The 27,084-nt window shown below is 47.0% G+C and overlaps 1 protein-coding gene across 5 annotated transcripts in view; it reads left to right on the plus strand.

Annotated features, from left to right (window-relative positions):
* Nucleotides 1-940: 940 nt before the first annotated feature.
* Flnb (filamin B) overlaps nucleotides 941-27,084 on the plus strand; it is a 151,545-nt gene continuing 125,401 nt past the window's right edge. For all 5 annotated transcript variants that reach the window (XM_048356033.1, XM_048356029.1, XM_048356032.1 and 2 more), the window contains exon 1: nucleotides 941-1,384. In XM_048356033.1, coding sequence (XP_048211990.1) covers nucleotides 1,093-1,384 — 292 coding nt within the window. In that variant the 5' untranslated portion in view covers nucleotides 941-1,092. The remainder of the gene's footprint in view (nucleotides 1,385-27,084) is intronic.

Here is a 27,084-nt window from a genome sequence, read left to right on the forward strand (position 1 = left end):
GCTGGATGAGTTTGGGTGGAGCAAAGTATGTGAAACTGAGCTCTGGGCCTGAGGGGAGGCTGAGATTTCCAGCTTTGCCTTTGGTGAATCTGCTGAGGGGGAAGGGGGTGCTGAGGGACAAAGGCTAATTCCTGGGGATTAGGTGCTGCCATTAGGGAACAGTATAACCTTGTTTAGTAATCACCAGCTGACCCCCAGCAAATTACTTTGCTTAATTGGTAGTGGGGGGGGGGGCATGAGCATTTAAGTAATTACCGAGGCCCTTCTGGGGGCCAGCCAGGCATGGCCTTAGCTTTCAATTATGAACACAAAGCCTTCTGCTGGTGGCTCATACCTGTAATCCTAGGTACTCAGGAGGCTGAGATTTGAGGATTGTGAATTAAAGCCAGTCCAGGCCGGAAAGTCCTGGAGACAATTATCTCCAATTAACCACCAAAAAGCTGGAAATGGGCTGGGTGCTGGTGGCTCAAGCCTGAAATCCTGGCTACACAGGAGGCTGAGATCTGAGGATCAAGGCTCCAAGCCAGCCTGGGCAGCAAAGTCCTTGAAGTTCTTACTTCCAGTTGTGCAGCAAAACCTGGAAATGGAGCTGTGGCTCAAAGTGGTAGAGTGCTAGCCTTGAGCTAAAAAGCTCAGGGACAGTGCCCAGGCCCTGAGTTCAAGTCCTAGGAGACACACACACACGGCGGGAGTGGAGGTGTGGCTCTAGGTACCCAAATCAAAAAGCAGCAGCAGCAAAGGTAGCTTGCTGGGGTGGTAGCGGGAAGGAAGAGATGCCCCGGACACGTTGGAGACCTTGGCGCAGTGCCCTCTGCGGGAGGCAGGGGGCGAGCGTGGCCAGGGAGTTCTTGCTCTAGGCTCGGACCGGGCGGGGCTTTGGAGGGCGGGGCGTCGCAGCGCGCAGGCGCGGGGCCAGGCGCCTCTCGCGCTTTGGGTCGGGCGACTTCAGAGCAGCTCCGGCCGCGGCTCTGGTAGCAGCGAGTTCGAGTCCCATTCCCGCTCCCCTTTGGTTCTCTCTCCCTTGGCCTGTGGGGCCTTCGGACACCAGACCGTTCCGCTCGTTGCTCTTCGCGCTCTCTCCCTGCCGCCAGGATGCCGGTGACCGAGAAGGACCTGGCGGAGGACGCGCCGTGGAAGAAGATCCAGCAGAACACGTTCACGCGCTGGTGCAACGAGCACCTGAAGTGCGTGAACAAGCGCATCGGGAACCTGCAGACCGACCTGAGCGACGGGCTGCGGCTCATCGCGCTGCTCGAGGTGCTCAGCCAGAAGCGCATGTACCGCAAGTACCACCAGCGGCCCACCTTCCGCCAGATGCAGCTGGAGAACGTGTCCGTGGCGCTCGAGTTCCTGGACCACGAGAGCATCAAGCTCGTGTCCATCGGTGAGTGTCCGGGTCCGGCCCAGGCATCGGCGGCGGGGGCCCACCTTCTTCCCGCCCGTGCGCCCCGCCAAAGCTGGGGGAGGGCTCCCTGCCCTGCGCTCCACCGCCCCGCCCAGGCCAGGGGAGTCATCCTTGGGGCGAGGGACCTCAGGACCTAGGTGCCATCCCCGGTGTCATCCCCGGGCTGGGACCTGGCGAGATTGCCCAGCGCGGCGCTCCCCACCGTGCGCCCTGGAGTTGGTTGTGGGGTGAGGGTGAGGATTGAGGTCACCCGACGGAAGGATGGAGATGTGTGTTCTCTCTGCGCCTGGGGCGCCCCTATGAGAGCTGGGGCGGATGGGGGGGGGGGGACTGGGAACCGGTTCTGTGGTCCGCCCCCGTGGGCGAGTCCCGAAGCACTCGTGGGGTGCACCCAAACCCGTGCACTGGCTGCCCCCGGACGGGCGTTGGCTCCGAGTTGGGCCGCGGAGACCTGGGAGGGAGCGGGCATTCCCCGCCTGGGACCTCCCCGCCCAGGTGGGGACGGGACCTGGCGCGCGCCCCTGCCGTCGCGGGGACCCGCGGCGGGCGATCGCGGGGGTGTGGCCTGCCTGCTCCGGCGCGCAGCCGGCGCGACTCGCCGCTGGTTGGGGTAGTCGGGAGACCTTGGAGGTGGTGATAAGTAGTCATTACCGTCCTGTGGAGGGCCCAGCTAGCGTCAGCTGAGACGCCCCCGCCTTCCACGTTCATCACCGGCCTTAGTCATCCCAGGAGCGAAGGGTCCTGAGACCCATTTTACATTTGGCAGGTCCGGAGAGTTGACTTACCCAAGGTCACACGGTTAGGGGGCCAGAGAATCGAAAGAGTGGAGACAATTAGGGTTTTGTTTTCCTCTCCCCTGCCCCCACCTTCAGTCTTCCTGAGAGAGGAGGGGGAGTTGGATTTCGGGTTCCTGTCCCTTTGCACTGAGGAGCAAGAATGGGGATGTAGTCTCTCTTGTAGCCTCGGATAGTTGGGGGGCTTCTGGGAGGGTCACGGGGTTGCTGAGGATGGGGTTTGTTATAATAGGGACAAAGGAATGTGTTGTGTTCATGTGTGTTCATTGTCGGCACACATGCACTAGGCAAGTAGGAGCATACTGTATAAATGTACTCTGCATATTTAAAGAGTTCCCGCACAGTGTGAATATGCAATTATGTATGCTCTGTGTGTGTGAGTGTGAGTGTGTGTGTGTGTGTGTTTGTCTTGCTAGGGAAGTACTGGCCTGGGGCTGGGGTCTCTTCCTGCGAAAACCAGGTCATTTTAAACACTGCAGTCAGAAAGAAAAGACTCCGGTCAGAAAGGGTGTGGCTTCTGGGACTTTCTCCAGTGCAAAAGGGGTTCCCTCTAGGCTGAGCCTCCTCCCAGCCTTGCCCTCCCCCACACCTGTTCTGGCAGGTAGAGCTGCTTCCTACTTCCTGGGACTAGGCAGCTATGACTACCAAGCCAGCTTCTCAGCAGGCCTCCCCTTCCAGGGGTGTGGTATCTTTACCGAGGGGAGCTTTCTGGGGGAGGGTGTCTGTTGTCTTTTTAGGGGGAGGGGGGGTCTTCCCTTGTGTTGAAGGAGAACCTCATAATTCCCCTGGAACTCTTTCCTCTTCTGAGGAATGAATGGCAAGGCCTGGCTGAGTCAATGTGGATCCATTCTTCTTTGTTTTAAAAAGTGTGTATTTATTTAATTAACTGAACAAAGAAACTTAAAGTAAACCAGGAGTATCCAAACATGACATAGAATCTCTTAAAAAAAGAAACCACAGTTCCAGAAAAACCCTGGGCTGCCTAATTTACCAACTGTTTACACAGGCAGCAGCTGCGTCCAGCATGACTTTGCTTTGGTGCTCTGGGCTTGTGTATCATTCTAGAGGCTGGAAGGTGTTAAAGGTGGCCTTGGTCCTTGTAATTTTCATTCTTGAGGCCATTCAGAGCCTCAGGCCTCCATTGTCCTGCCATTGCAGGAATGGTTTCCTTTCCTCCACTGGTGGGCCTTAGCTATTGACAGCCTTTCTGTAGACCACCACAGTTTACACTGTGTGATTTCCTTTTTCTTTTGTGTTTGCTGGTCTTGGGACTCAAACTCAAGACACTGTCCCTAAGATTTTTCACTCAAGGCTGGAGCTCTACTACCTGAGCCACAGCTCCATTTTCCAGCCTTTTTTTTTTTTTTTTTTTTTTTTGCTGGTTCATTGGTGATAAGAGTCTCATGGACTTTCCTGGCTGGGCTGGCTTTGAACTGTGATCCTCAGATCTCAGCTTTCTGAGTAGCTAGGATGACAGGCATGAGCCACTGGCACTTGGCTTTTTTTTTTTTTTTTTTTTTTTTGCCAGTCCTGGAGCTTGAACTCAGGACCTGAGCACTGTCCCTGGCTTCTTTTTGCTCAAGGCTAGCACTCTGCCACTTGAGCCACAACACCACTTCTGGCCTTTTCTGTATATGTGGTACTGAGGAATCGAACCCAGGGCTTCATGTATATGAGGCAAGCACTCTTGTCACTAGGCCATCTTCCCAGCCCTTGGCTTTCATTTTCCTTTGAAAAATATTGTTTGGTTCCTATTCCCCAAGGTAGCATTCCTGGGTCAACAGGTATGATCACATATTGACTCCTGTCTAGTTGCTGTCCAGAAAGATCTCATAGCAAACAGATTTTCCAGCCTCTGGAGACAGGCAGTCATGCAAAAGTCATGAAAAAGACTTCAGTTCATGTATTTACTGCTGATATTATGTTGTCTTTGGCCGAGAGTGACCCCAGCTAGCTCCATTTGGTGCAATTGCCAGGTATTTATTGTGTTCTGTTGATTTCTGGCATTGAATAGCCATGATAGTCATTGACAAATAGCAGTTCTTACCCTCTTCAAGAATGATCCCTTCTGAAAACCCTGGAAGGGTAAATGCTTGGCTCTATCCTGCCTGCCATATGGAAAGTACTTAGAAAGTGGTTGCTGTGGTTACTGTTGATGTTGCTTATATTATTGTCCCTAAAGAATGGAAACAGGAGGGAAGTAACTTGTGGAAGTGACCCAGCTGAGCAAGCACATCGCAATGATTGGAACTCAGGTTTCCCATGCTGTCAAAATTGAGCTTCACTTGACTTTGCTTATGTCAGAGATTGGTACAATTGAGCCCCCACTTACCCCCCTTTTTTAGGGCTGGATTGTTGGGATGGTAAGTGGATACCCGTACTTTAAATCTCTGGCATCAAAGAAGACAGCTCTCTGTGAGTGACAGGATTGGTTCTCTGAATATTGGGGACAGTCCCAGGGGGTTATATCTCATGTCAATGTAGGAGGTGGGGTCCATTGGCCCCGATCTGTTGAGGAATGCGTGCTGTGTGTGTCTTCATTGGTGTTTGTTGTTTTTGTTTATTTTTTGTGGTTGAGGGCTTGAACTCAGCACCTGGGCACTATTCTTTAGCTCGTTTGCTCAAGGCTAATGCTCTACCACTTTGAGCCACAGCACCGCTTCCAGTTTTCTGGTGGTTAGTTGGAAATAAGAGTCTCTTTACTTCCTGCCGGGGCTGGCTTTGAACTTTGGTCCTTAGATCTCAGCCTATTGAGTAGCTAGGATTACAGGAATTAGTCACCAGTGCTCTGCTCATTGGTTGTCTTTTGTTTTTAGATTTCCTGCTATCTAGTACATTGTGCTTTACTCCATAATTAGAGAAGGTACCATTGGATGAATACTGGTGTTTATGAGCCTTGGGTAGCTCCCAACAATATACATCATAGGAACCACCAGAATCGTGTATGTGAGCCTGCTTGTGAGACCACAAGATACCAGAGGACTGGCATGCCTGCCTAGAACCCACTGAAAATCAACCCTGCCTGTTTAATTACTCACATTTGTGGTTCATCAGAAGATGGGCCCACCCTAGGCTCCATCCCAAAGTTGAAAATGTTTCTTTAGTTTCTTGTTATGGCCTGAGACCTCAGCATATTTAGCTCTAGTTGTTTGCTAGAGCTAGCAGTTTTATTTACTTGTCTTTCCAGAAATCTCTCTGGCTCTCTGGACAGCTCAGCTAACTTGGAGGAAAAAAAAGTCTCCCAAAGCCTCATTGACTTTCCCATCTGAGCTGGTTTCCAACTGTGATCCTCTGATCTCAGCCTCCTAAATAAGCAAGGATTACAGGTTTGAGATACAAGCAGATGGATATGGCCTGACCCTAATTGCTTAATTTACTTGTATGTGGGCCACCTCAGGAGGATTACTGGGCTGTTGTGTGTGTGTGTGTGTGTGCACGCACATGTACAGGGTGGTGGTGGTGGTGGAGGATTGATTACTATTGTACCCAGTGCCTTTCTCTTACCTCCCCCATTTTGGGCCATCACCACTGAATTAGGTACCCAAAACTCAAGTTCTGCTCCTTTTTTTTTTTTTTTTTTTGCCAGTCCTAGGTCGTGAACTCAGGGCCTGAGCACTGTCCCTGGCTTCTTTTTTGCTCAAGGCTAGCACTCTGACACTTGAGCCACAGCGTCACTTCTGGCCAGTTTCTGTATATGTGGTGCTGAGGAATCAAACCCAGTGCCTGCTGTATAGGAGGCAAGCACTCTTGCCATTAGGCCATATTCCCAGCCCCTCTGTTCCTAGTTTAACTGCTCCATGTGTGCTTTGGATACAATGTAGTCCAAACCCAGAGAGCACTTAAAAAGTAGCAAAGTGGGATAATTTGTCATAATCAACAAGTGCTGTGCCATTTGCAACAATGTAGCACATGACTATAGGGTTAAAGGTGAGGAGACTTGATTCAAATCCCACTTGTCACAAAGTAGCTGTTAAGAACTTTCTTGTTGCCCTGGTTGTCTTGTTGCTAACATGAGGATAATAAGTACCTTTTTGAAAGGTTGTTATAAAGATGGAACAAGTTAATATCTTAAGAAAATGCTTGGAATAGTTCAGAGTATATAATAAGTGCTCTGTGAATACTTGTTGACTAAATAAAGCACCCATAATATTCCCATAGTATTCTCAAAAGTCATGATGGAGGGCTTGCACACCAAAGGGACATTCAAAGTCAGTGCCACTCTGGGAGACCAGCTTGGTAAGCTGCTGTTGATCCTCCTCCCTGCCAAAATAGAGTTGGGAGCTGTCTAAAGGGTGTCCCCCTGGGAAGAGGGTGACCCTGGGATGTTATGGCTGCCTCAGGGGCCCATTCACACCCGCTTTGTTTCCGAGCTGGACGGGAGCTCCAGGCGGCTGGTCATTCCAACTTTCCACCCCGGTCAGGAATCTCTGGGCCAAATCACTTCCAGATGGTGGTGAGGCCTCTGCCGGGTTCCTCTGGCAGCAGCAGGGCCCGCGTACCAGCCAGCAGCCGTCTTCGTTCTTGGAGAGTGTGCGGAAGGAGGGCTTTGATTTGGAGCCAAGTGTGTCTGCAGGCCCTCCTACCCATGGGCCTGGGTGCTGCACTGCGAGGCGGGCATCGAGGGCTGCTGGCTTACTTGAGGGTTGGCTGTCTTGTTTTTCAGAGCAGTAGATGCTCTGAGCTGCCTTTAGCAGCTCCATGGTTACGGGTACTATTCATCCTGCACAGTCATTCTCTACCTCCAGGTCTGCTCTGATGAGGCTCTACAAAACCCTCATGCCTCAGGGCATGGGCCTGAAGCTGGCCTTCCCGGACTGTGATCCCTGCTTTGCCCCTAACCACTGTGCAGCTCTGGTCCCAGGTTTTGGCTTTTCACAGTCTGTTTCTCCATGAATAACATGCAGGAGAATAGCTTCGAGTTACTGACAGCTTTATATTTGATTAGGTTAAGTTGTATAACAGAATATTAACGTTATTATGAGTATTTATTGTGCTTTTTTTTGTGTTTGTGGTGGTACACTGAGGCTTGACCCCAGAGGATCACATTTGCTGTACCACTCTATAGCACTTTGGTCACACCTCTAGTCCTGTATTATCTCTATCTCCATCTCTCTCTTTTCTTTCTTTTTGAGATAGGGTCTCATAAACACACCACAATGATCCCAAACCTCAATCTTTTTGCTCTCACCCTTTCTAGTAGTTAGGATTACAGGTGTGAACCACTAGCATTCATCCTGTGTGTATATGTTTTGTTGTTTTGAGCCAGAGTCTCCCTATGTAGCTCAAGCTGGTCTTGAACTTCTGCTCCTCCTGCCTCTGCCTTGAAAGAGTGCAGGGATTATAGGAATGTGCCACACCATTTGGTTTATTATTGTGTTTTTGAACCCCAGCTCAGATCTTTGTTCTGCAGCCAATTGAGTGCGTTGAGCACTGTTGCTTTTGTCTGCTGTGTTAGAACTAATTCTGAACCAAGTCCAGTTTTAGTTGGAAAAGCCCACAAGAATAGAGTCTTGTCCACTGCCTTCCTCACACATTGCTTGGAGGGGAAAAGAGCCAGCTCACTGGAGAGCAGCTCGGAGTAGGACCTCCCCCCCCCCTCCCCCCCCCCTCCCCCCCCCTCCAGGCACATGCACCTCACCTGGGACCTGGTTTACAATGTAAACCTGCTTGAGCTGGGCTGGGGAAAAGGCTGAGATCCACTTTTCCTACCAGCTCCCTGCAGTCTATGCTGTGAGCAACAAGGAGCCAGATGCCAGCCCCTCACAAGAAGAGGGCTTCAAAGTACATAGGCACTCTGGAGACTGAGGCAGGAAGTTCAAGACCATCCTGGATTACATACTGAGAACTCTTCTCCTCCTCCCTTCTTATTTTAATGTACCTACACCCAGGCTGGAGTTGGCAATCTGGAAGATTCCATGGAGGAATGGACCTTAAACTAAGTAGAAAAGATTGACTAAAATTAGGCAAGCAAGTAGGCAGTAGTTGAGCATCAAAGAATGTGTCAGGTTGGTCAAAGTACTTGGGTGAGAGGGATGTAGGACAGGTAGGCAGGGTTGTCTGAGGCTGAAAGGATGTCTGTCTAGTGTCCCCTGTGGGCAAGTTTAGGATAGGGTGGGTAAACCCAGTAAAGATCATCTGAGCTGGGGTCTCATTCCTGTCAATGCAAACTTTTAAATGTTCTCCTTACTTTTGTAAGTATGTTTCGTGTGTGTGTGTGCATGCACATGTGCGTGTGTGTATCAGTATCAAGTATTAGTAAAGCTTAGTCTCTTTGGAAAAGAAATCCAAATAAATATCTATGACCTGGTGCCAGTGGCTCACACCTGTAATCCTAGCTATCAGGAGGCTGAGATCTGATGAGCATGGGTCAAAGCCAGCCCAGACAGGAAAGTCTGAGGCTCTTAATTTCCAATCAGCCAGCAGAAAGCTGGAAGTGGTGCTGTGGCTCAGAGTGCTAGCCTTCAGTGGAAAAGGCTCAGAGACAGCATGCAGGCCCTGAGTTCAAGCCCCATGACTAACTCCCTACCCCTCCAAAAGAATCTACCATTTCTTGGCTGTATGAATCCATATATGTTGTGAGGGCCCATATCTCTACCTTTGGTTTAGTTTTTTTCTTTTAGTTTACTTTTTCTTTTTGTGGTGTTGGGACTCAAACCCAGGGTCCTGTGCATACAAGCAAGTGGTCTAGTACTTAGCTACTTCTATAGCCACTTAATTTTCCTTCTTTATTAATTTTCAGTCCTAGGGCTTGAACTCAGGGCCTGGATATTGTCCCTGAGTTTCTTTTGCTCAAGGCTTGCACTCTACCACTTGAGCTACAGTGCCATTCCTGGCTTTTTCTTTTTACGTGGCACTGAGGAATCGAACCCAGGGCTTCATGCGTGCTAGGCAAGCACTCTACCACTAAACCACATTCCCAGCCCTCCATATCATTATTTTGAATTTAATTTTCCTCCTTGGTTAGTCTAAGGAATTGAACCTGTGTCGTATAACCCCATCCTCCAATAAGTTTAACTGAATAAATCCAGTGGAATGAGCCATTTCAGTATAAATCGGTGCTATTTCCTGTTTTGCAGTGATTACAGTTGCCTTTCTTGACATTTGACTAGCAGCTAGCTTACCTTGCTGCTGTAAATCTGGTTATTCATTAATGGGTTTAGTAGTCACTGAATGAGTTCAGGCTATCATATAATACAACAGTACTTTGGGGTGGGGAAATAGTCTAGGGTTTTTAGGAGGCCATATCACTTTCCATGGGAAACTAACTCCATGTCTTAGGGAAAGTACTTGAGAAAGATGCAGAAAATCACAGGTTTTCTTAAGATTGCAGTGATGAAAGTAGAGGAGAGTAGCTATGTGCAAGGTAAAGGAAAAAGCTGTCCTGTTGGTGCTTTATCACTTGAGTCATGCCTCCAGTCCACCATTTTTTTTTTTGCCAGTCCTGGGGCTTGGACTCAGGGCTTGAGCACTGTCCCTGTCTTCTTTTTGCTCAGGGCTATCACTCTGCCACTTGAGCCACAGCACCACTTCTGGTTTTTTTCTATGTATGTGGTGCTGGGGAATTGAACCCAGGGCTTCATGTATAAGAGGCAAGCACTCTACCACTAGGCCATATTCCCAGCCCCCAGTCCAGCTTTTTTGCTGGTTGTTTTGGAGATGGAGTCCAGTGCACTTTTCCACCTGGGCTGGCTTCAAGTCAGAATACTTAAGATCTCAGCCTCCTAAGTAGTGGGATTATAGACATGTACCATCATGCTTTACTAATAGATAATGACAAAACTTACTGAAGGACAGTTGTCATCATTCATCCCCTTTTCAGCCAGTCCCCAAGCAGTAGAATGTCCTTAATCAAACTTTCTTGTACCATATATAAGTGAAGAAATAGGTTTTTTGTTTGTTTGTTTTTTTGTTTTATCAGTACAACTTTGAATTATTTTGACAGAGCATCTGACTTAGCCTGCCTTTTTCTAAGCAGTGCAGGTAGTAAGCTTGGCAAGGAAGACCTTTGCCCTCTGTTTTTCTAAGGCTGTTCTTGGTTCCAGCAGTTCATATAGATGTTGCTGATTGTGTGCACAGTGTTGACCTGATGGTCCCATCCAGCTTCAGACATCCATAAAATATAGAGTATTTTTCATGCCTCTTCTGCTAAGCATTGTCTGAAGCCTTTTGTTACTTCCAGTCCTTATTCTAAACTCTGCATGGCTTTATTGATTGAGACAGGGTTTTACTATGTAGCCCAGGCTGGTCTCAAAACTCATCCTTCTGCTTTACCCTCCTCAGTGCTGGGATTAAAGGAATGTACCACCATAACCAGCTATGAGGAGTAGCTTCTCCCTTTCCTTCTTTTCCTTCCTTCCTTCCTTCCTTCCTTCCTTCCTTCCTTCCTTCCTTCCTTCCTTCCTTCCTTCCTTCCTTCCTTTCTTTCCTGTCATGGTACTTGAACTCAAGGTTGGTGTGCTGTTCCTGAGCTCTTTTGTGCAAAGCTCCACTTCCGGTTTTCTGGTGTTAATTGGAGATAAGAGTCTCCTGGACTTTCCTGCCTTGACTGGCTTTGAACTATGATCCTCAGGTCTTAGCCTTCTGAGTAGCTAGGATTACAGGTATGAGCCACCCGTGCTCAGGATGTCGTCCTGTTTTTAATAGATGAGAAAAGCAAGACTCAATTCTGCCTTACTCCTCAGGTTGGGCTCAATGCTTCCCCTGCATCATGCTGTGAAGTATTTTTATGTGTCTGTGCTGGGCTTGCATTCATTGTAACGTAAAGTAGGTTGATTGTTTAGTGAGGGGTTGTAGGAAGGAAGGACTGTTTGCTACATGTGTCAGTTGCATTTGATTTGTTTTGTAGTTTGTTTTCCTATGAAATTTACACATTTGTGCTTGATTAATGTGATGTTGAAATTGCCTTCCATAAGATAAAACTTCTGGGTTCCATGCTTTGTTCGAGGCCTTTCCCACAGTTTCTGGAGCCATTTCTCTTTCCTGGCCATTAGTTCCCAATGGCAGTGAAACCACTGCAGAAGTAGACAGTAGTGACCAACTAAATAAGAGGTTGCTTTTCTTGGAGGGGGCTGGGCAGGGCTTGCCGTGTGAGGCCAGGAACCAGAGGTGAGAAAGGAGGTGCCTTTGGAATTCCTCCTGCTTTCTATCCTGCATCCTGGGGGCTCTAGTGCATACCACAAAGCAGAGGTGTGTGTCTGACACCACAGTTGTGTGTGTGTATGTGTGTTAGTGAGAGTCAGCATGCCAGAAAATGTTAGTGACAGTGGACATTGGCCCAGCTGGGGTCTATCAAAATGACTCACCCACGTCGCTCCCTGTGCTACCTTTAAACATTAACCCATGGGAGGGTGCCTTTCTTTCTTGACCTGGCACTGGCCTTTGTCAGGCTGGTGGTTCTGGCCCAGTGGCCAGTTTGCTTGCAATTCAAACAAGAGGCTTTGTGCTCACTTTTAGGCAATCTCAGGGACAAGCAGGCTGCTGGAGGCTCCCACAGCAGCTGGGAGCCGGGCCTGTTCCCCAAGGGCTTCTCTGAGAGAAGGTGGTGTGTTTAGCCGGTTCAGCGCTCAGCCTCCACAGCCGCTCAGGGCTGGCTTGTTGAAAGGTCTGGGCGTTAACACAACACTCCTGTTCTCCTTCTCTGAAGGCCCTTTATGCTGGCATGAATTCCTTTTCTCATGGAGATCTGAAAGCTCTTTTGACTAAATGGGTCACCTTTCTGGGTATTTTCATAAGGCCTGGGCAGCTTTTGCCATGCCAGACAACTTTTCTGGAATTTCCTTTTAGATACAAAGGCAACCAATGAGGTAGAATTTATTTGGAACCTGGAGTGGAATGTTGGCATTCTCACTGTATAGGGAAGTGGGTGGGGATTTGTGGCAGGGCATGTAAATTTGCTATGGCACATGCATTCAGATTTTCAGATGCACAAGGCCAGCCACAGGGCCTCCTTCTGCCTTGTGCTGGAGTGGACACTGGACTGCACAAAGTTTCCAGTGACTACAATAAGAGTCCGTGATGTCCCCTTTGGGCACTCCCTCAAGACAACAGTCCATCTCCTATCAGGCTGGTATTATGCTTGTGTGACTTGAGTGTAAGTCACTCTTCCTTTTGCCTCCCTGTAGTAACTTAACAGGTTCTAAGGAAACAAGAATGATTTGGCTTTCTGCACCTGGGTCTCCTTGGGGTTAAGCAGAAAGAGGTAGAGGGAGGACATAAGGGGCTGAGACCCGAAAAGGCCTTTGCCACTTGGCAGTTCCAGGAATGGCGCAAAGTTCTGGATTCTAGCTACAAGGTTCCTTTTTCACAAGAGGGCAGTGGGTAGAGGCATGATTGAAGAGCAGGAACCTTCAGCTGAACTTCTTCATCTGGGGGGCAGGATGCAGAGTGTTCTGAGCCAGGCATTGGTGGCTCACACCTGTAATCCTAGCTACTCAGGAGAACCTAAGATCTGAGGATGGCAATATAAAGCCAGCCCCAGCAAAAAATAAAGTCCATGAGACTCACCCCCAATTAACCACCCAAACCAGCCAGAAATGGAGTTATGGCTCAAGCAGTAGAGTGCCAGCTAAGGGACGGTGTCTAGGTAGGCCCTGAGTTCAAGCCCCAGTACCAAAACAAAAAATAAAACGTGTTCTGTGCCCAGGAGTCCTGGTGGATCCTGGCTTGGAAACACCTGTGTGCTCGGATTGTCACATTCCTCCTCACAGCAGAAAGAGGCCAGCTGGCACCTGCGATGCCCCTGGGTCTGGGAGCCCTTTACCGGACGTATCCAGGTGTCATATTACACTTCCTGCATGCCTGCCTCTCATGATAATCAGCTCTCTGTCCCTTTTCCTTGGCCTTCCTGTTGGGCATTCATGGAGTTACTCCCTAGTTGAAGGCCAGGCCCCCTTCTTCCTTTAGTGCCCCGCCCCCCCCCCCCCCCCCCCAGCTGGATTGGTCTCCAGACCTGCCTGTCTTCCTCTGCCACGAAACTCCACTGTTCCAGGTCAGGGCTCTATCCCTTGTTCTCTGTGGCTCTGAGCTTGGCACTTAGTAGGAATTTAATAAATAATTTATGGAACAAGCAGTCTGTAGCATAGAGCATATTCTTAAATGAATAAGAAGCTCAGTAGGTTGACTTGTTTGCGATGCTTCTGTTTGCAGAAAATACAAAGCATTGCAGCCTGTAGGGAAGTAGCAACGATGTGTAGTGGAACTGGGCTTGGTTTTCCTGTGGAACACCTGGGTTTGGGAACTGTGATGTGGAGCTTGGAGAACTTAGCACTTCAGAGGCATCTTCCCCAGGCATCGATGATTTGCTTCAACTGGTAAAGAACAAGGTCTTTTCCTAGTTGCTGCATGGAGTTCCAGAAACAAATTTAATAAGAAGCCACTGAGAGCCACCATAATGGCAGTGTCAGTTTCAGGAGACACAGTGAGTTGCAGGCATGTGATAAATGCTTCCCCACAGTAGTTGAAGGGACCTCATGGCAACTCTACCACATAGTTATTGTGGCAGTCTAGTATACTGATGAAGATGAGGAAACCAAGGCACACCCTGCCTAGCAAGTGGGGATGTGGATACCTATTACTCAGACTCTCTTTTGAGATTAGAATCCTGTCCTACTGGCTTTCCCTTGAAAGCCTTTGGCTTGGCTCAGAAGTCTGAAATTTACTTTCAATGCTCAGTGTTTTTTGTTATCTATCTATCTATCTATTTGCGAGCCAGGCACCAATGGCTCATGTCTATAATCCTAGCTACTCAGGAGGCTGAGAGATCTGAGGACCTTGATTTTCAGCCAGCCCTGGTAGCAAAGTCCGGGTGACTCTTGTCTATAGTTAACCATTAAAAAAGCTAGAAGTGGAGCTATGGCTTAAGTGGTAGAGTGCCAGCCTTGAGTGAAAACTGCTAAATAAGAGCACTTTTGTCCTGAGTTTAAGCCTCAATATTGGGGTTGGGGGGAGGGAAGAGAGGAACAGAAATTTCCCCATCTAACTAATGATTTCTAGTAAAGAGAGAGACAGACAGAACATTTTAGCTGGGTGCTGGGGGCTCATGCCTGTAATCCTAGCTACTCAGTTGGCTTGGGTCCAGAGGATTGTGGTTTGCGGCCAGGCAGAAAAGGCAGTGAGACTCTCCAAAATAACCACCCCAAAAAGCAGGGCTGGCATGGCTCAAGTGGCAGAGCAAGCACAAGGATCAGACATGGATCCAGAAAAAAGAAAAATCACCTGTAAGGAGCACACTTTTTTTCTCCTTTCAGAGAGGTTTGCTTAAGTCAAATGCCGTTTGATTGGAATGTGAAGAGGAGATGCATTTCTCAGCGAACAAGGGGACTGGACTAGAAATGTCTTGTGAAATCATTTTGGTCATAACTGATGGTGGTAACAAGATTCACTTTTGAATTATTGTTGTGCCTTAGCCAGCACTAAAATTGGAAGTCTTATTGTGGTTTGGAAGCCATTACTGGTCCAGGAATTTGTACTGGTCAACTATGGAGTACCAGTGCTCCAGCCACTTTCTGTCTAAGACCAACTTTTATTGGAATTGCTAGGTTCTGTTAATAGCAATGATTATGTTTGGTAACTCATGACTTTGTCTCATGGTTAGCCCGGCATAGAAATATAGAAGCAGCATAGTTGCTGCTTTTAGTTGCTCAGCTCCATCTGCAATTTAAGTGTGTTTTAAAAGTACCCAGATGAGCCAAATGTTAGTGGTTCATGCTTATAATCCTAGCTACTCAGAAGGTTGAGATCTGAGGATTGAGGTTCAAAGCGAGCCAGGGCAGAAAAGTCTAAGACTCTTATCACCAGTCAACCAGCAAAAAGCCAGATCTGGAAGTGTGGTTGAAGTGATAAAATGTTGAGCAAAAAAAGCCAAAAGGGAAAGCTTGAGACCCCAAGTTCAAACCCCAGTACTGGTGCATGCACCCACTCCAAATGAAAAATAACAAACAAACCCAAAAGTAACCAGATAGGTTTGGGCAGCTTGGCTCTCTCTTTGCTGCCTTTCAGGCTTCATAGCATTGGGCTTCATTTTCCCATCAGCCCTCTGGACACCAAGTTCATGAAATCACACATCAGCCTTTCTGGAGGTAAAGGGAATGGAATGGAAATTAGTTCCTGAGTGATTGGGATTGTGGATCCCAAGTGGTTGGGATCATGGACCAGACAGACAGCTCTTGCTTGTTGCTGTGGCAGGACTCACTCCCCTGCTTGTGCCATTAGAGATTAGTGATATAGTCCCAGTCAAGCACTTAAGAGGCTGAGATCTGAGGATCATGGTTCCAAGTCAGCCTGGGCAGGAAAGTCCATGAGACTCTTTATCTCCAGTTAACCACCAGAAAACTGGAAATGGTGCAGCAGCTCAACAGGTAGAGTGCTAGCATTGAGCTGAAGAGCTCAGCAACAGTGCCCAAGCCCAGAGTTTAAGCCCCACAACTAACAAAAAACAAAGCAAAACAAAAAACAACAGAAACAACTAAGTACCTGTGGCTCACACATAACAGTTAAAACAGAAGTTAGGCAAGTGCTGGTAGCTCATACCTGTCATCCTAGCTACTCAGGAGGCTGAGATCTGAGGACTGCAGTCTGAAGCCAGCCCGGTCAGAAAAAGTTTCCATAAGACTCTTATCTCTAACCACTCAAAAACCAGAAATGGAGCCATGGTCAAAGTGGTGGAGTACTAGCTTTGAGCCAAAGAGCTCAGGGACAGCAAGCACCCAGGCCTTGAGTTCAAGCCCCACAACCAACAAAACAAACCACCACCACCACCAACTCTAGAAGTAATAGTTAAACAGAACTGGGCACACTGTTAGCTCATGCTTGTAATTCTAGCTATATAGTAGGCTGAGATCTAAGGATTGCCATTTGAAACCAGCCTGGGCAGGTGATAGGTCTGTGAGACTTACCTCCAATTAATCACCCAAAAGCTGGAAGTGGCACTGTGTTCTGAGTGGTAGAGTAACAGCCTTGAGTGATGAAGCTGTTAGACAGTACCCAGACCTTGAGTACAAGCCCCAGTACAGGCACAAGACCTCCAAAATGAACAAACAAAAATACCCAAAGCAAAAACAGAAACACACACACACACCCCAAAACAAAAAGAGCCACTGAAAATCTAAAATACTCTCCTCACAGAGTTCTGAGGTGCGAAAGAGAATGTGAAGTTCTTAATTCTGTGCCTGGCTGCCTGGCACATAGTGAGTGTTGGTGCTTAGTAAACGTGCCATCAGCCTGGGCTGCACTGCTGAGTCCCAGTACTTCCAGCTTCCCACTAATGCCTGGGCAGCATTTGGCCTCAAGCGGAGGGAGGTATGCCAGACACTCCCACTCTCAGGAGTCTGGCTGTCTCTGCCTTGGCCTTGGGCATCTTTTTTTCCTGTCTCCTAAGCCTAGCTTTTTGACATCTGGGCTCACCATAGAGCTATCACCATCCTGGGTGTGACCTTCAACCCAGCACCAACAATCCAGCCTTCACTCAACCTCATGTCATGTGACAATATTTGTACAGTAGTGCTTGAAAGCTAACTTGTATGTAGATTGTTGGCCAGGGGAGTAGAAAGGGTGGCAAGTTAAGGGCCCAGGGTTCTCAGTTCTTTTCAGGAGTCAGGCCAGTCTTTGCCCTGCCAGGATGAAGATCCATCTGTCTGTGTTTTGTGTAAGCCCTCTAAGTCTCCCACTTGCTCCTTGATTTCTATGAATGGGACAGGTCCTCCTCTCCTTCCCTACCCTTTTTCCCCCTCCCTTCTTGCAGTGCTGAGGTTTGAACTTAGGGCCTTGTATGGTAGAGACAAGCAGTCTACCACAAGTTTTCTAATGGTGCAATGTGACTGTCATTTTTAGGCAATCTCTCCTGGGCTCACCAGCTCTGCCAAAGGAAGACTCTGGGAAGGTGGGACTAGAATGAGTGACTAATGCAGATCGTTAATTTTAACTTAGGAAAAAATTAGTCAGCCCAGGTACTTGTTCCATGTGACAAGGCAAAAGTGGAAGGGCTTGTACAATGCCTTTGTTTCTCCAGCTATTAAAATTGACTCTCACTTAGGTGTGATCGATGAAATCAGCAGGTGTTAACCATGGCCCCTCAGCAGGCCAGTTTCTGGCCATGGGAAAGGTCTGGGGCAATGAATTTGGACAGAATTGCAGATGCCAAGTGGATGGCAGGCTCAGACACTAGCTCTTATTCTTAGCCCTGCTTCCAATACCAATTTCACTCTCATCTCTGAACCATTTTCTGTCTGCAAGATGGGAGAGCAGGGGGCTGGGGAGATGGCCTAGTGGCAAGAGTGCCTGCCTCGTATACATGAGGCCCTGGGTTCGATTCCCCAGCACCACATATACAGAAAATGGCCAGAAGTGGCACTGTGGCTTAAGTGGCATAGTGCTAGCTTTGAGCAAAAAGAAGCCAGGGACAGTGCTCAGGCCCTGAGTCCAAGGCCCAGGACTGGCAAAAAAAAAAAAAAAAAAGATGGGAGAGCAGGCTAGGCCAGTGTTTCCCACACTTTAGTCATTTGGAGAAGAACCTTACCTTTGCCATGTCCTGTGTCTGTCTCCATGTCAATTTTCACTTAATATGATTTTCCCCTGCAGTTGACTCGCCTTTTACAACCAAAGTATTTGCAAAGGAGACTTTGTGTCACTATCATAATGGAAAGGCAGTGTCACTAAGTAAATGGAAGGTAACCACATAAATAAACCCAAAACAGTGTTATTAAATCTCAGCCAGCAGCTTGCCTGTTCTCAGCATGAGGTCTCCACTCTTTCAATGAAAAGGGGAAACTGGCTAGGTGCCTGTATCTAGCTACCTGCAATCTAGCTACTCAGTAGGCTGAGATCTAAGGATATCTGTTTGAAGCCAGTCTAGGAAAAACATCTGTGAGACTTTATCTTCAATTAGCCAGCAGAAATCCAGAAGTGGAGGTGTGGCTCAAGTTATGGAGCACCAGCCTTGAGTGTAAAAGCTAAGGCTTGAGTTCAAGCCCTATTAGCAACACACACACACACACACACACACACACACACACACACACACACATCCCTATGCCAAGGTTACTGATCAACCTGAGGAATTATGAAGATTTATATGAGATTTATTGAGATGCTTCAGTTTGCAGAGCTGCTGCCACCCTGCACAAGTGCTTAGTTGAAATGCAAAGGAAGTGAGCTACTGGTTCAGTACTGTCTGCTTTTGACACCCAGTGGGAGTCTGGGAAAGGATTCCCCATAGATAAGAGGGGGAGGCTATTATGTTGACATTGTTCACATACCTGTACAGCCTTTACTGCGTGCTTATGTGGGTATAAGGGGTTCGTTAACTTCCAGTTACTTATCCTTTAGGAGGGGAGATGCAGGCACAGGGGTGGAGCAAATGTAGATGAAGAGCAGAAAACCACAGGACTGAATCCTGCCATGTATATTGAGAGTCCATAATAAGAGTTGTTTAGACTGTTTCTCTTTTGAATTTGAATTTCCTGTGAAAAGTACACTAAACTTACTTCAGTCCAAAATGATTATAGAAACTTCATTAGAGTTTTATGTAATGGGATTAGGATATAACTAACTCCCTTAAAAGTTGATTTGAATTTCAGACTCCCCTGGAATTATGTTGATTATAACTAGATGAGACAAACAAGTGGTTGTGCTAGGACTGGTGGCATATTGGGAGGCTGAGGCAGGAGGACAGGGACTTAGAGGCTAGCCTGGACTACATAGGAGGCCTTGTTTCCAAAAACCACCACCTCCATCACCACCACCACGATGACCACCACCTTCCAAATAACAGAGAAGCCCCACGATGTCTTTGCAAACTCACTCCACTCCTATTAAAGTAAGGCACACATCAAGAATGGCTCTCTGCAATGCTGTTAATCTCTAGGAATGTGTGCTGTCCTTTGAGGAAATGTGATGTCCTTTGATAGGCAGGTGTGATGTTTCTGCCTGCAAGTCAGGTAGCTGAGGGAACCACTTGCTGCCCTAAAGTTTCTGAGAGGAATGGAGCCAGGCAGCTCTGAGGTTGTCTGGGGTTTACTCTGGGACTCAGAGGTGTGTTCGCTGGACTTGGTAAACTGAGGCTAATCATAGTCTCTCAGAGAATGGGCGTAAAGATTTAAGAGCTAATTATGTTTTATTAGCATACAGTAGTTGTGACATTTCCATACATGTATACAATGTCTCCTGATCAAACTCACCCCTTCTATCACTTTCCCTTTGCCCTCCCATTCATTCCTCTTTATTTTTATTTATTTATTTTTTTTGCCAGTCCTGGGCCTTGAACTCAGGGCCTGAGCACTGTCCCTGGCTTCTCTTTGCTCAAGACTAGCACTCTGCCACTTGAGTCACAGCGCCACTTCTGGCCATTTTCTGTATATGTGGTGCTGGGGAATCGAACCCAGGGCTTCAAGTACACAAGGCAAGCGCTCTTGCCACTAGGCCATATCCCCAGCCCCGCATTCCTCTTTTTAAACCATCTAAATTGGCTTGGTTTTAAAAAAAAATCTGTCTGTCTGTCTATCTATCCATCCATTCCACACCCCCTCCTCCTATTAATAGGACTTGAACTCAGGGCCTAGGTGCTGTCCCTTAGCTTTTTCACTCTAGGCTCCATTACTTGATCCACACTGCCACATCTGGATTTTGGGAGGTAAGAGTCTAACAGACTTTATTGCTTGGACTGGCTTCAAACCACAACCCTCAGATCTCAGCCTCCTGAGTAGCTAGGATTACTGGTATAAACCTGCATGCATTTTCTTTCTTTTTTTTGCCAGTCCTGGGGCTTGGACTCAGGGCCTGAGCACTGTCCCTGGCTTCTTTTTGCTCAAGGCTAGCACTCTACTGCTTGAGCCACAGCACCACTTCTGGCCTTTTCTATATATGTGGTGCTGAGGAATTGAACCCAGGGCTTCATGTATGCGAGGCAAGCACTCTACCACTAGGCCATATTCCTAACCTACATTTTTTTTTTTTTTTGGCCGGTCCTGGGGCATGGACTCAGGGCCTGAGCACTGTCCCTGGCTTCCCGCTCAAGGCTAGCACTCTGCCACCTGAGCCACAGCTCCCCTTCTGGCCGTTTTCCATATATGTGGTGCTGGGGAATCGAACCCAGGGCTTCATATATATGAGCCAAGCGCTCTTGCCACTAGGCCATATCCCCAGCCCCTGCATTTTGTTTTTAACTAAATGAAATTAGTAAGATGTATTTCTTGTAGGATTGTATCATATGATTTGGAACAGTCTCTGGATAGACACATTTTTGTGAGAGTAGATTTAGCAAAGTTGGATTCCCAAACCCCACCACTAAAACAATCTTTATTTCATGCCTTTTGATCTTGGGGGGGAGCAGGCATGTCATGTGGTTAGTAATATTTCTGTCACTTAAGTATAATTTTGTAGCATTCTTTTCCTAGATAGAAATTACATTTTTAACACAGAAATGTGGATGTTTGGTCTGGCATGGTGGTTCAAGCCTGAAATCTAGGTATGTGGGTGGAGGACATTAGAGAATTCATGTTTTGAGGCCTGCCTGTGCAAAAACTTGGCTAGCTGTGCAACATGGTGAGACCTAGTCTAAAAAAAAAAATACTGGAGGGCCGGGAGTTTAGCCTAGTGGTAGAGTGCTTTTCTAGCACACATGAATCCCTGAGTTGGATTCCTCATACTACATATATAGAAAAAGCTGGAAGTGGCACTGTGGCTCAAGTGGTAGAGTGCTAGCCTTGGGCAAAAGAAAAAAAGCTCAGTCCAGGCCCTGAGTTCATCCCCAGGACTGGCAAGAAAAAATAATACTGGGTATAGTGGACAAAGCTTATCATTCCACCTTAGTAGAAGGGATTATACCTGGGCCCAGGCATAAATGTGAGACTCCACTGGAAAAATAACTAAAGCAAAAAAAAAAAAAAAAAAAAAGCTAGAGATGTGGCTTAAGTGGTAGAGCACCAGTTAAACAAGCAAGAGTGTGAGGTTCTGAATTCAAATACGAATACTGGGGGGAGGGGGCTGTGTATCCAGCTGGGTGCAGTGCGTACATTTATAGTCCCAGATATGGTAGGTAGGACAAAGGGGAGAGGAAAGAAAGGAGCCCAGGAGTTTAAGGTTAGTCTGGGCAACATATTGAGATTTAGCCTATAAGAAATAAATAAACAAACAAACAAACAGATAGATATTCAGCTTAACCAAGAGAAGGAGAAAACTACTTTAGGGTTATTATTTTGTTGATTTTCTTTAAAGACAAGTTTGGGCCAAGCTTGTAAGAATAAAATAGATCATCTTCAAGATGTCAGGATGACATTAAGACAAAGGCATTCATTTGTGTTGAGTAGGATTAACACCCCCTCCCATCTTTCCCCTCCCAAGTATGTTGAAACACATGAGTCAATTACCTTCCAATGTAAGGCCCTCCTCTCGCTTGTGAACATGGCAAGTTTGGTGTTCTCAAAGTCATAGAGTTTCAGAAGTTTGCCTCAGGAGCTTCCACTCAATAGCTTTTTGTCCAAGTGCAGGAGATATTTCTCAAGGCAGTATTTCAAGGGACTGCTGAAGCATTTGCATTGTCTCTGAAAGTAGGTGAAAGTCCAGGTAAGGGATGTCTCAATAGTGGAATGAGTGTTGGGAGACAGGGTGCAAGTACTGGGCTTGAACTCAGAGACAGGGCACTGTCCCTTAGCTTAAAAAAAAAAAAAAAAAAAAGCCAGAACTCTACCACAGACTGAGCTCTATTTCTTGCTTTTCTGATGGTTAAATGGAGTCTCACAGACTTGCCTGCCTGGACTGGCTTTGAATCTGGATCCTCAGATGTTAGCTTCCGGAATAGCTGAGATTACAATTGAGAGCCACCAGCACCCAGCTGAGAGGCACGTTCTAAAGCACCTTTGTACTGCCACCATACTCTGCTGATGTGACAAGTGTTTAGAGTCCTAGTATCAGGATAAATGAGCCCAAAAGTGCTTCACTGAATATGACTCATGTGCAACAAGTGGCACTTAAAAGTGTACCATTTACAAGCTTCTCTGCATACTCACACACACATATATAAAACATGTAATATATCATATACATTTATATGTATAAAACACAGCAAGAGAACATCACCACAATCAAGACAGTGAACATAGCTAGCTTCAAAAGATTTTTTGTCTATTTTTTTTGTGTGTGTGTATGTGTGATGGGAGAGGTGTTACTATGTAGCCCAGGCTGGACTTGAACTCCAGATTCCCTGCCTCAGCTTCCTGTGTGCCGGAATTTTACTGTGTGCCACCACATCTGGCTTGTGTTTTGCTTTGTTTCTTTTTTTGTGTGCCAATACCAGGGCCTGAACTCAGGGCCTCACGTTCTTGCCTCATGGCTTTTCCACACATGGTTTGGACTCGACTATTTAGCCACGGTTTAATTTCCCATTTTTTTTTGGGCCAGTCGTGGGCCTTGGGCTCAGGGCCTGAGCACTGTCCCTGGCTTCTTCCCGCTCAAGGCTAGCACTCTGCCACTTGAGCCACAGCGCCGCTTCTGGCCGTTTTCTGTATATGTGGTGCTGGGGAATCGAACCTAGGGCCTCGTGTATCCGAGGCAGGCACTCTTGCCACTAGGCTATATCCCCAGCCTAATTTCCCATTTTTTTTTTTTCTGGTTAATTGGAGATAAGTTTCTACTCGGTTTGTCTCCCCGGGCTGGCTTTGAACCTCAATCCTCAGATCTCCACCTCCTGTGTGGCTAGGTTTATTGGTTTGAGCCACTGGTGCCTGGCCCAGCGTGTGTGTGTGTGTGTGTGTGTGTGTGTGTGTGTGTGTGTGTGTGTGTACTGTATTTTTAAAGCTAGCTGTTGACCTTCTGTCACTTTTTAATTTATCTGCCCTCTGTCCATAGTTTCTATGACTAATTACAAGAAAACATCCTTGTGGTCCTAACCCATGGTTTATTGGGGTGGAGTTGTGGACACTTCTTGCAAACAAAATATAACCTGTCACAGTCATCAGTCAAAGATGGGCAAGGAAGCCAACAGCTGCTCTGCCTCTGGGATTGTGCTCACCTGCTGCTTTGCCTCACATAGCCCAACTAATTCTAATGCTCATCTGAAATGAGCATTACCTCCATTTTATACATGGGGAAACAAGGCACAAAGAGGTTAGGTAACTTGCTATCAGGAAGTAGTACAGACAGAATTCTTTTTTTTTTTTTTTGGCTAGTCCTGGGGCTTGGACTCAGGGCCTGAGCAATGTCCCTGGCTTCTTTTTGCTCAAGGCTAGCACTCTGCCACTTGAGCCACAGTGTCACTTCTGGCCATTTTCTATATATGTGGGGTGGAGGAATTGAACTCAGAGCTTCCTGTATATGAGGTGAACACTTTACCACTAGGCCATATTCCCAGCCCTACAGACAGAATTTGAACATGTACCAGTTAGGATGTATACCATTGGTTCCAAGTCATAAGAAACCCAGACACTTGGGCTGGGAATATGGCCTAGTGGCAAGAGTGCTTCTCTCCTATCCATGAAGCCCAGGGTTCGATTCCCCAGCACCACATATATAGAAAACGGCCAGAAGTGGTGCTATGGCTCAAGAGGTAGAGTGCTAGCCTTGAGCAAAAAGAAGCCAGGGACAGTGCTCAGACCCTGAGTCCAAGGCTCAGGACTGGCAAAAAAAAAAAAAAAAGAAAAGAAAAGAAACCCAGACACTTCAGGTATATATACAAAAAAAAATTATTCATTGGCTTCAACAACTGTGAAGTCTAGGAGTAAGGCATGACATGGTTTGAATAGAAAGTAGATCACCAGAGAGCCCTGGCCCCAATTCTCCTAGAGACACACCGCACACCATTCTGAAAGAAGGCAGGCATGGGTCCTAGCACACCCAGAAAAGCCCCGAGCTTCACTGTGATTGGTCCTGCCTATGTCACCTGTCCATTCCTTGACCGATCACTGGCCAGGATGTTTGACTGTTGGGCTGGTTTCACCTAGATCACATGTTGTAACCCTAATCTGAAATGGGAGATACTGAAGAGGAAAGTCATAGAATCCACTGTTTTTGCTATGCTTACCATTTTCCCCCTTTATTTTGGGAAACACAGTGTCACAGGCTGTGATGCAGGGTTAGGGTCTGCATCTGTGAAGGGAGATTTGCCTCTTCACAGACAGATCAAACAGGATGCCTATGCATGCACACATGTGCAAATTGTAGAGTGAGGTTTCTTTTAAGCTGTCTATATAATTAAAAGGTGTTAGATGTGGATAGGAAATAAAATCTGATTTCAAATTTAAGTGGCATAATTTCCATGCCTTCTAAAACACAAAGTAACTTTGTTTGTGAACCTCAAACTTACAGACTTGGTTTCCCATTTGAAGGGGAGGCAAAATGGCAGCTTAGTGAAAGCACTCCCCCCACACACTTGAAAGGAAGTATGAATGTGTGCGGAGTAGCTGGTTTGAATGCCTTCCAGGGATTGTGTTGAAGAAGAGGAAAATGTAGCTCAGCCACAGTGACTCTCCCCAATTAAAAACTAAGAAAAGATCGTGGTTATAGGGCTTGGACTTGTGACAAGCCAGCAGCCTCAGTCATTTTGAGTGTTATTCCAGATGGGAGCTTCTGTTACTAGGAAAGTGGAAGCTTGGAGAACTCCTGGTTGGAGTCAGAGTGGCCCCTTATGACAGAACACCCCCTTCCTCACCTGACAGATGAGCTGCCTCAGGCTCAGGTCGGGGTGGCAACATGGAAAGATTTTGATTGGGGCCAACTTTCTTCAGATAGGTACTTGTAATGGAGATCATCCTTTTCTCTCTGGTGAGCTCACCAGAGCCCTTGTTTCTCAAAGCTTAATTGTTTGGAATGCATAAATGTAAGCTTCTTAATTAATTGCCTCAAGTCTTATGACAGATTTACTTATCTTCTTAAATAAATCCATGGTCTTAACTATGTGTGACTCAGATGGAAGAGGATCCTAGAACACCGAACAAGAAAGTTGGAGTCAGGATTCGTGTGTGTGTGTGTGCGCGTGTGTGTGTGTGTGCGTGTGCGCATATGCACACGCGTGCCAGGTGCCAGTACTGGAGTTTGAGCCCTGGGTACTGGGTCTGAGCCCTGTACCTTAGCTTTTTTACTCAAGGCTGGTGCTTTTTATGGCTTGAGCCTCATCTCTACTTCCGGATTTTATTTATTAATTTTTTTTTCTGGTCCTGGGGCTTGAACTCAGGGCCAGGGCTCTGTCCCTGAGCCTCTCTGTGCTCAAGGCTAGGGCTCTACCACTTCTGGCCTTTCCTGTTTATGTGGTACTAAGGAATTGAACCCAGGGCTTCATGCATGCTGGGCAAACACTCTACTAAGCCACATTCCCAGTCCACTTTTATTATTTTGCAGTTAATTGGAGATAAAGAATCTCATGGGTTTTGTTGTCTAGGCTGACTTCAAACCATGATCTTCAGATCTCAGCCGTCTGAATACCTAGGATTACAGGTATGAGCCAATGAGGTCTGGTTTCCTGGTTTATCCTAACTGACTGCTCATCACCAACTGTGTGTTCTTAGGCCTCTGTTTCTTCATCTGTTAATTTTGAGAACCAGATCAGAATCAGGCTCAGCAAGTCATGAGCACTGTTTCTGTACTTTCTTTTTCAACATTCCTGGGGCTTGAACTCAGGGCCTGGGCACTGTCCCTGAGCCTCTCTGTGTTCAAGGCTAGTAGCACTCTACCACGTGAGCCAAAGGACCACTTCCGGCTTTTTTGATGTGACACTGAGGAATCCAACCCAAGGTTTCATGTATGCTAGGCAAGCACTCTACCATTAAGCCATATTCCCAGCCCTGTTTCTTTACTTTGTCTATGACAGATATCCCAGTCATAATTTTCTTTCCTAGCTGACCTAGGCTTGATGCTAGTTTGATCTTAGATATGAAATCAATTTATAGCTTGATAACACTACCTGAGGTTTGGGCATGATGGTCATATCTAATCTGAGCTAAGCAGGAGGCAGAGGTAGGAAAATCCTGGCATGAGTCCAATTCTGGTCAGGAAGCTTAAGACCTTATCTGAAAAATAAACTAAAGCAAAACCCACTTATTCAGCAAGCAACACTCATCTATGATGTTTTTGTGGTATTGAGGGTCAAACCCAGTGCCTTGTACATGCTAGGCAAGTGCTCTTACTGATGGGAATCTACTTTGTTCTCATAACTCCATGTTGTTCCCTTCTCAGCACATCCTTTTTATGTACCCAAAGATCCTATATGAAGGACTTACCTCTCCCTTCTAGGCCCATTCTTTCTATGTATCTAAAGATGGAATATGAAGGATTGATTCCTGTCTCATTCCCAAGGTCAAACAAGACAGCAAGCTTGGTCACATGCTTGTCCAAGGCCATTTCAATCCAGGCTGGGCCAAGGACACCACCCTTGGTCCCCAAGGGACAATAGCTCCTCACCTCAGGTGGAGCATTCCACTGTGGGGCTGGTCAAAGACATCACTTGGGACCATAATCATTTTCTGTTTGCTCTTTCCTTGTTAAGCCCTATATAAGCCCACCCCAAAACCCAGTCAGCAGCACAATCTCCAAACCCTTCAGAAGGTTTGTACCCCTCAATGTTCTTCAATAAACAGTCCTTGCCTGTTGATGATTGAATCTGGTCTATTCCCTTTCCGTTCTCCTCCATTTTCCCAACACTTACCACTGAGCTACATACCCAGCCCCTGTCTGAGATTGAATTTTATCCTGTAAAGTGCCTCAGAAGCAAGTTGGGCTTGGTGAGATGCTGCCGCCCACTTCCACCATAGCACATTCCTTCAGGGCTCTTTTCTGTGCACCTGCTCTTGTCTCTGGCCACTGATTCATTCTTGTCATTCAAGAACCAAGTGGGTTGGATGAGGTTTCTATCTAAGGATCTGAGTTTGAACCTAGGGTGGGTAGAAAAGTCTGTGAGACTTATTTCCA

Source organism: Perognathus longimembris, chromosome 10 (genome assembly GCF_023159225.1).
Source record: "Perognathus longimembris pacificus isolate PPM17 chromosome 10, ASM2315922v1, whole genome shotgun sequence".
NCBI lineage: Eukaryota > Metazoa > Chordata > Mammalia > Rodentia > Heteromyidae > Perognathus > Perognathus longimembris.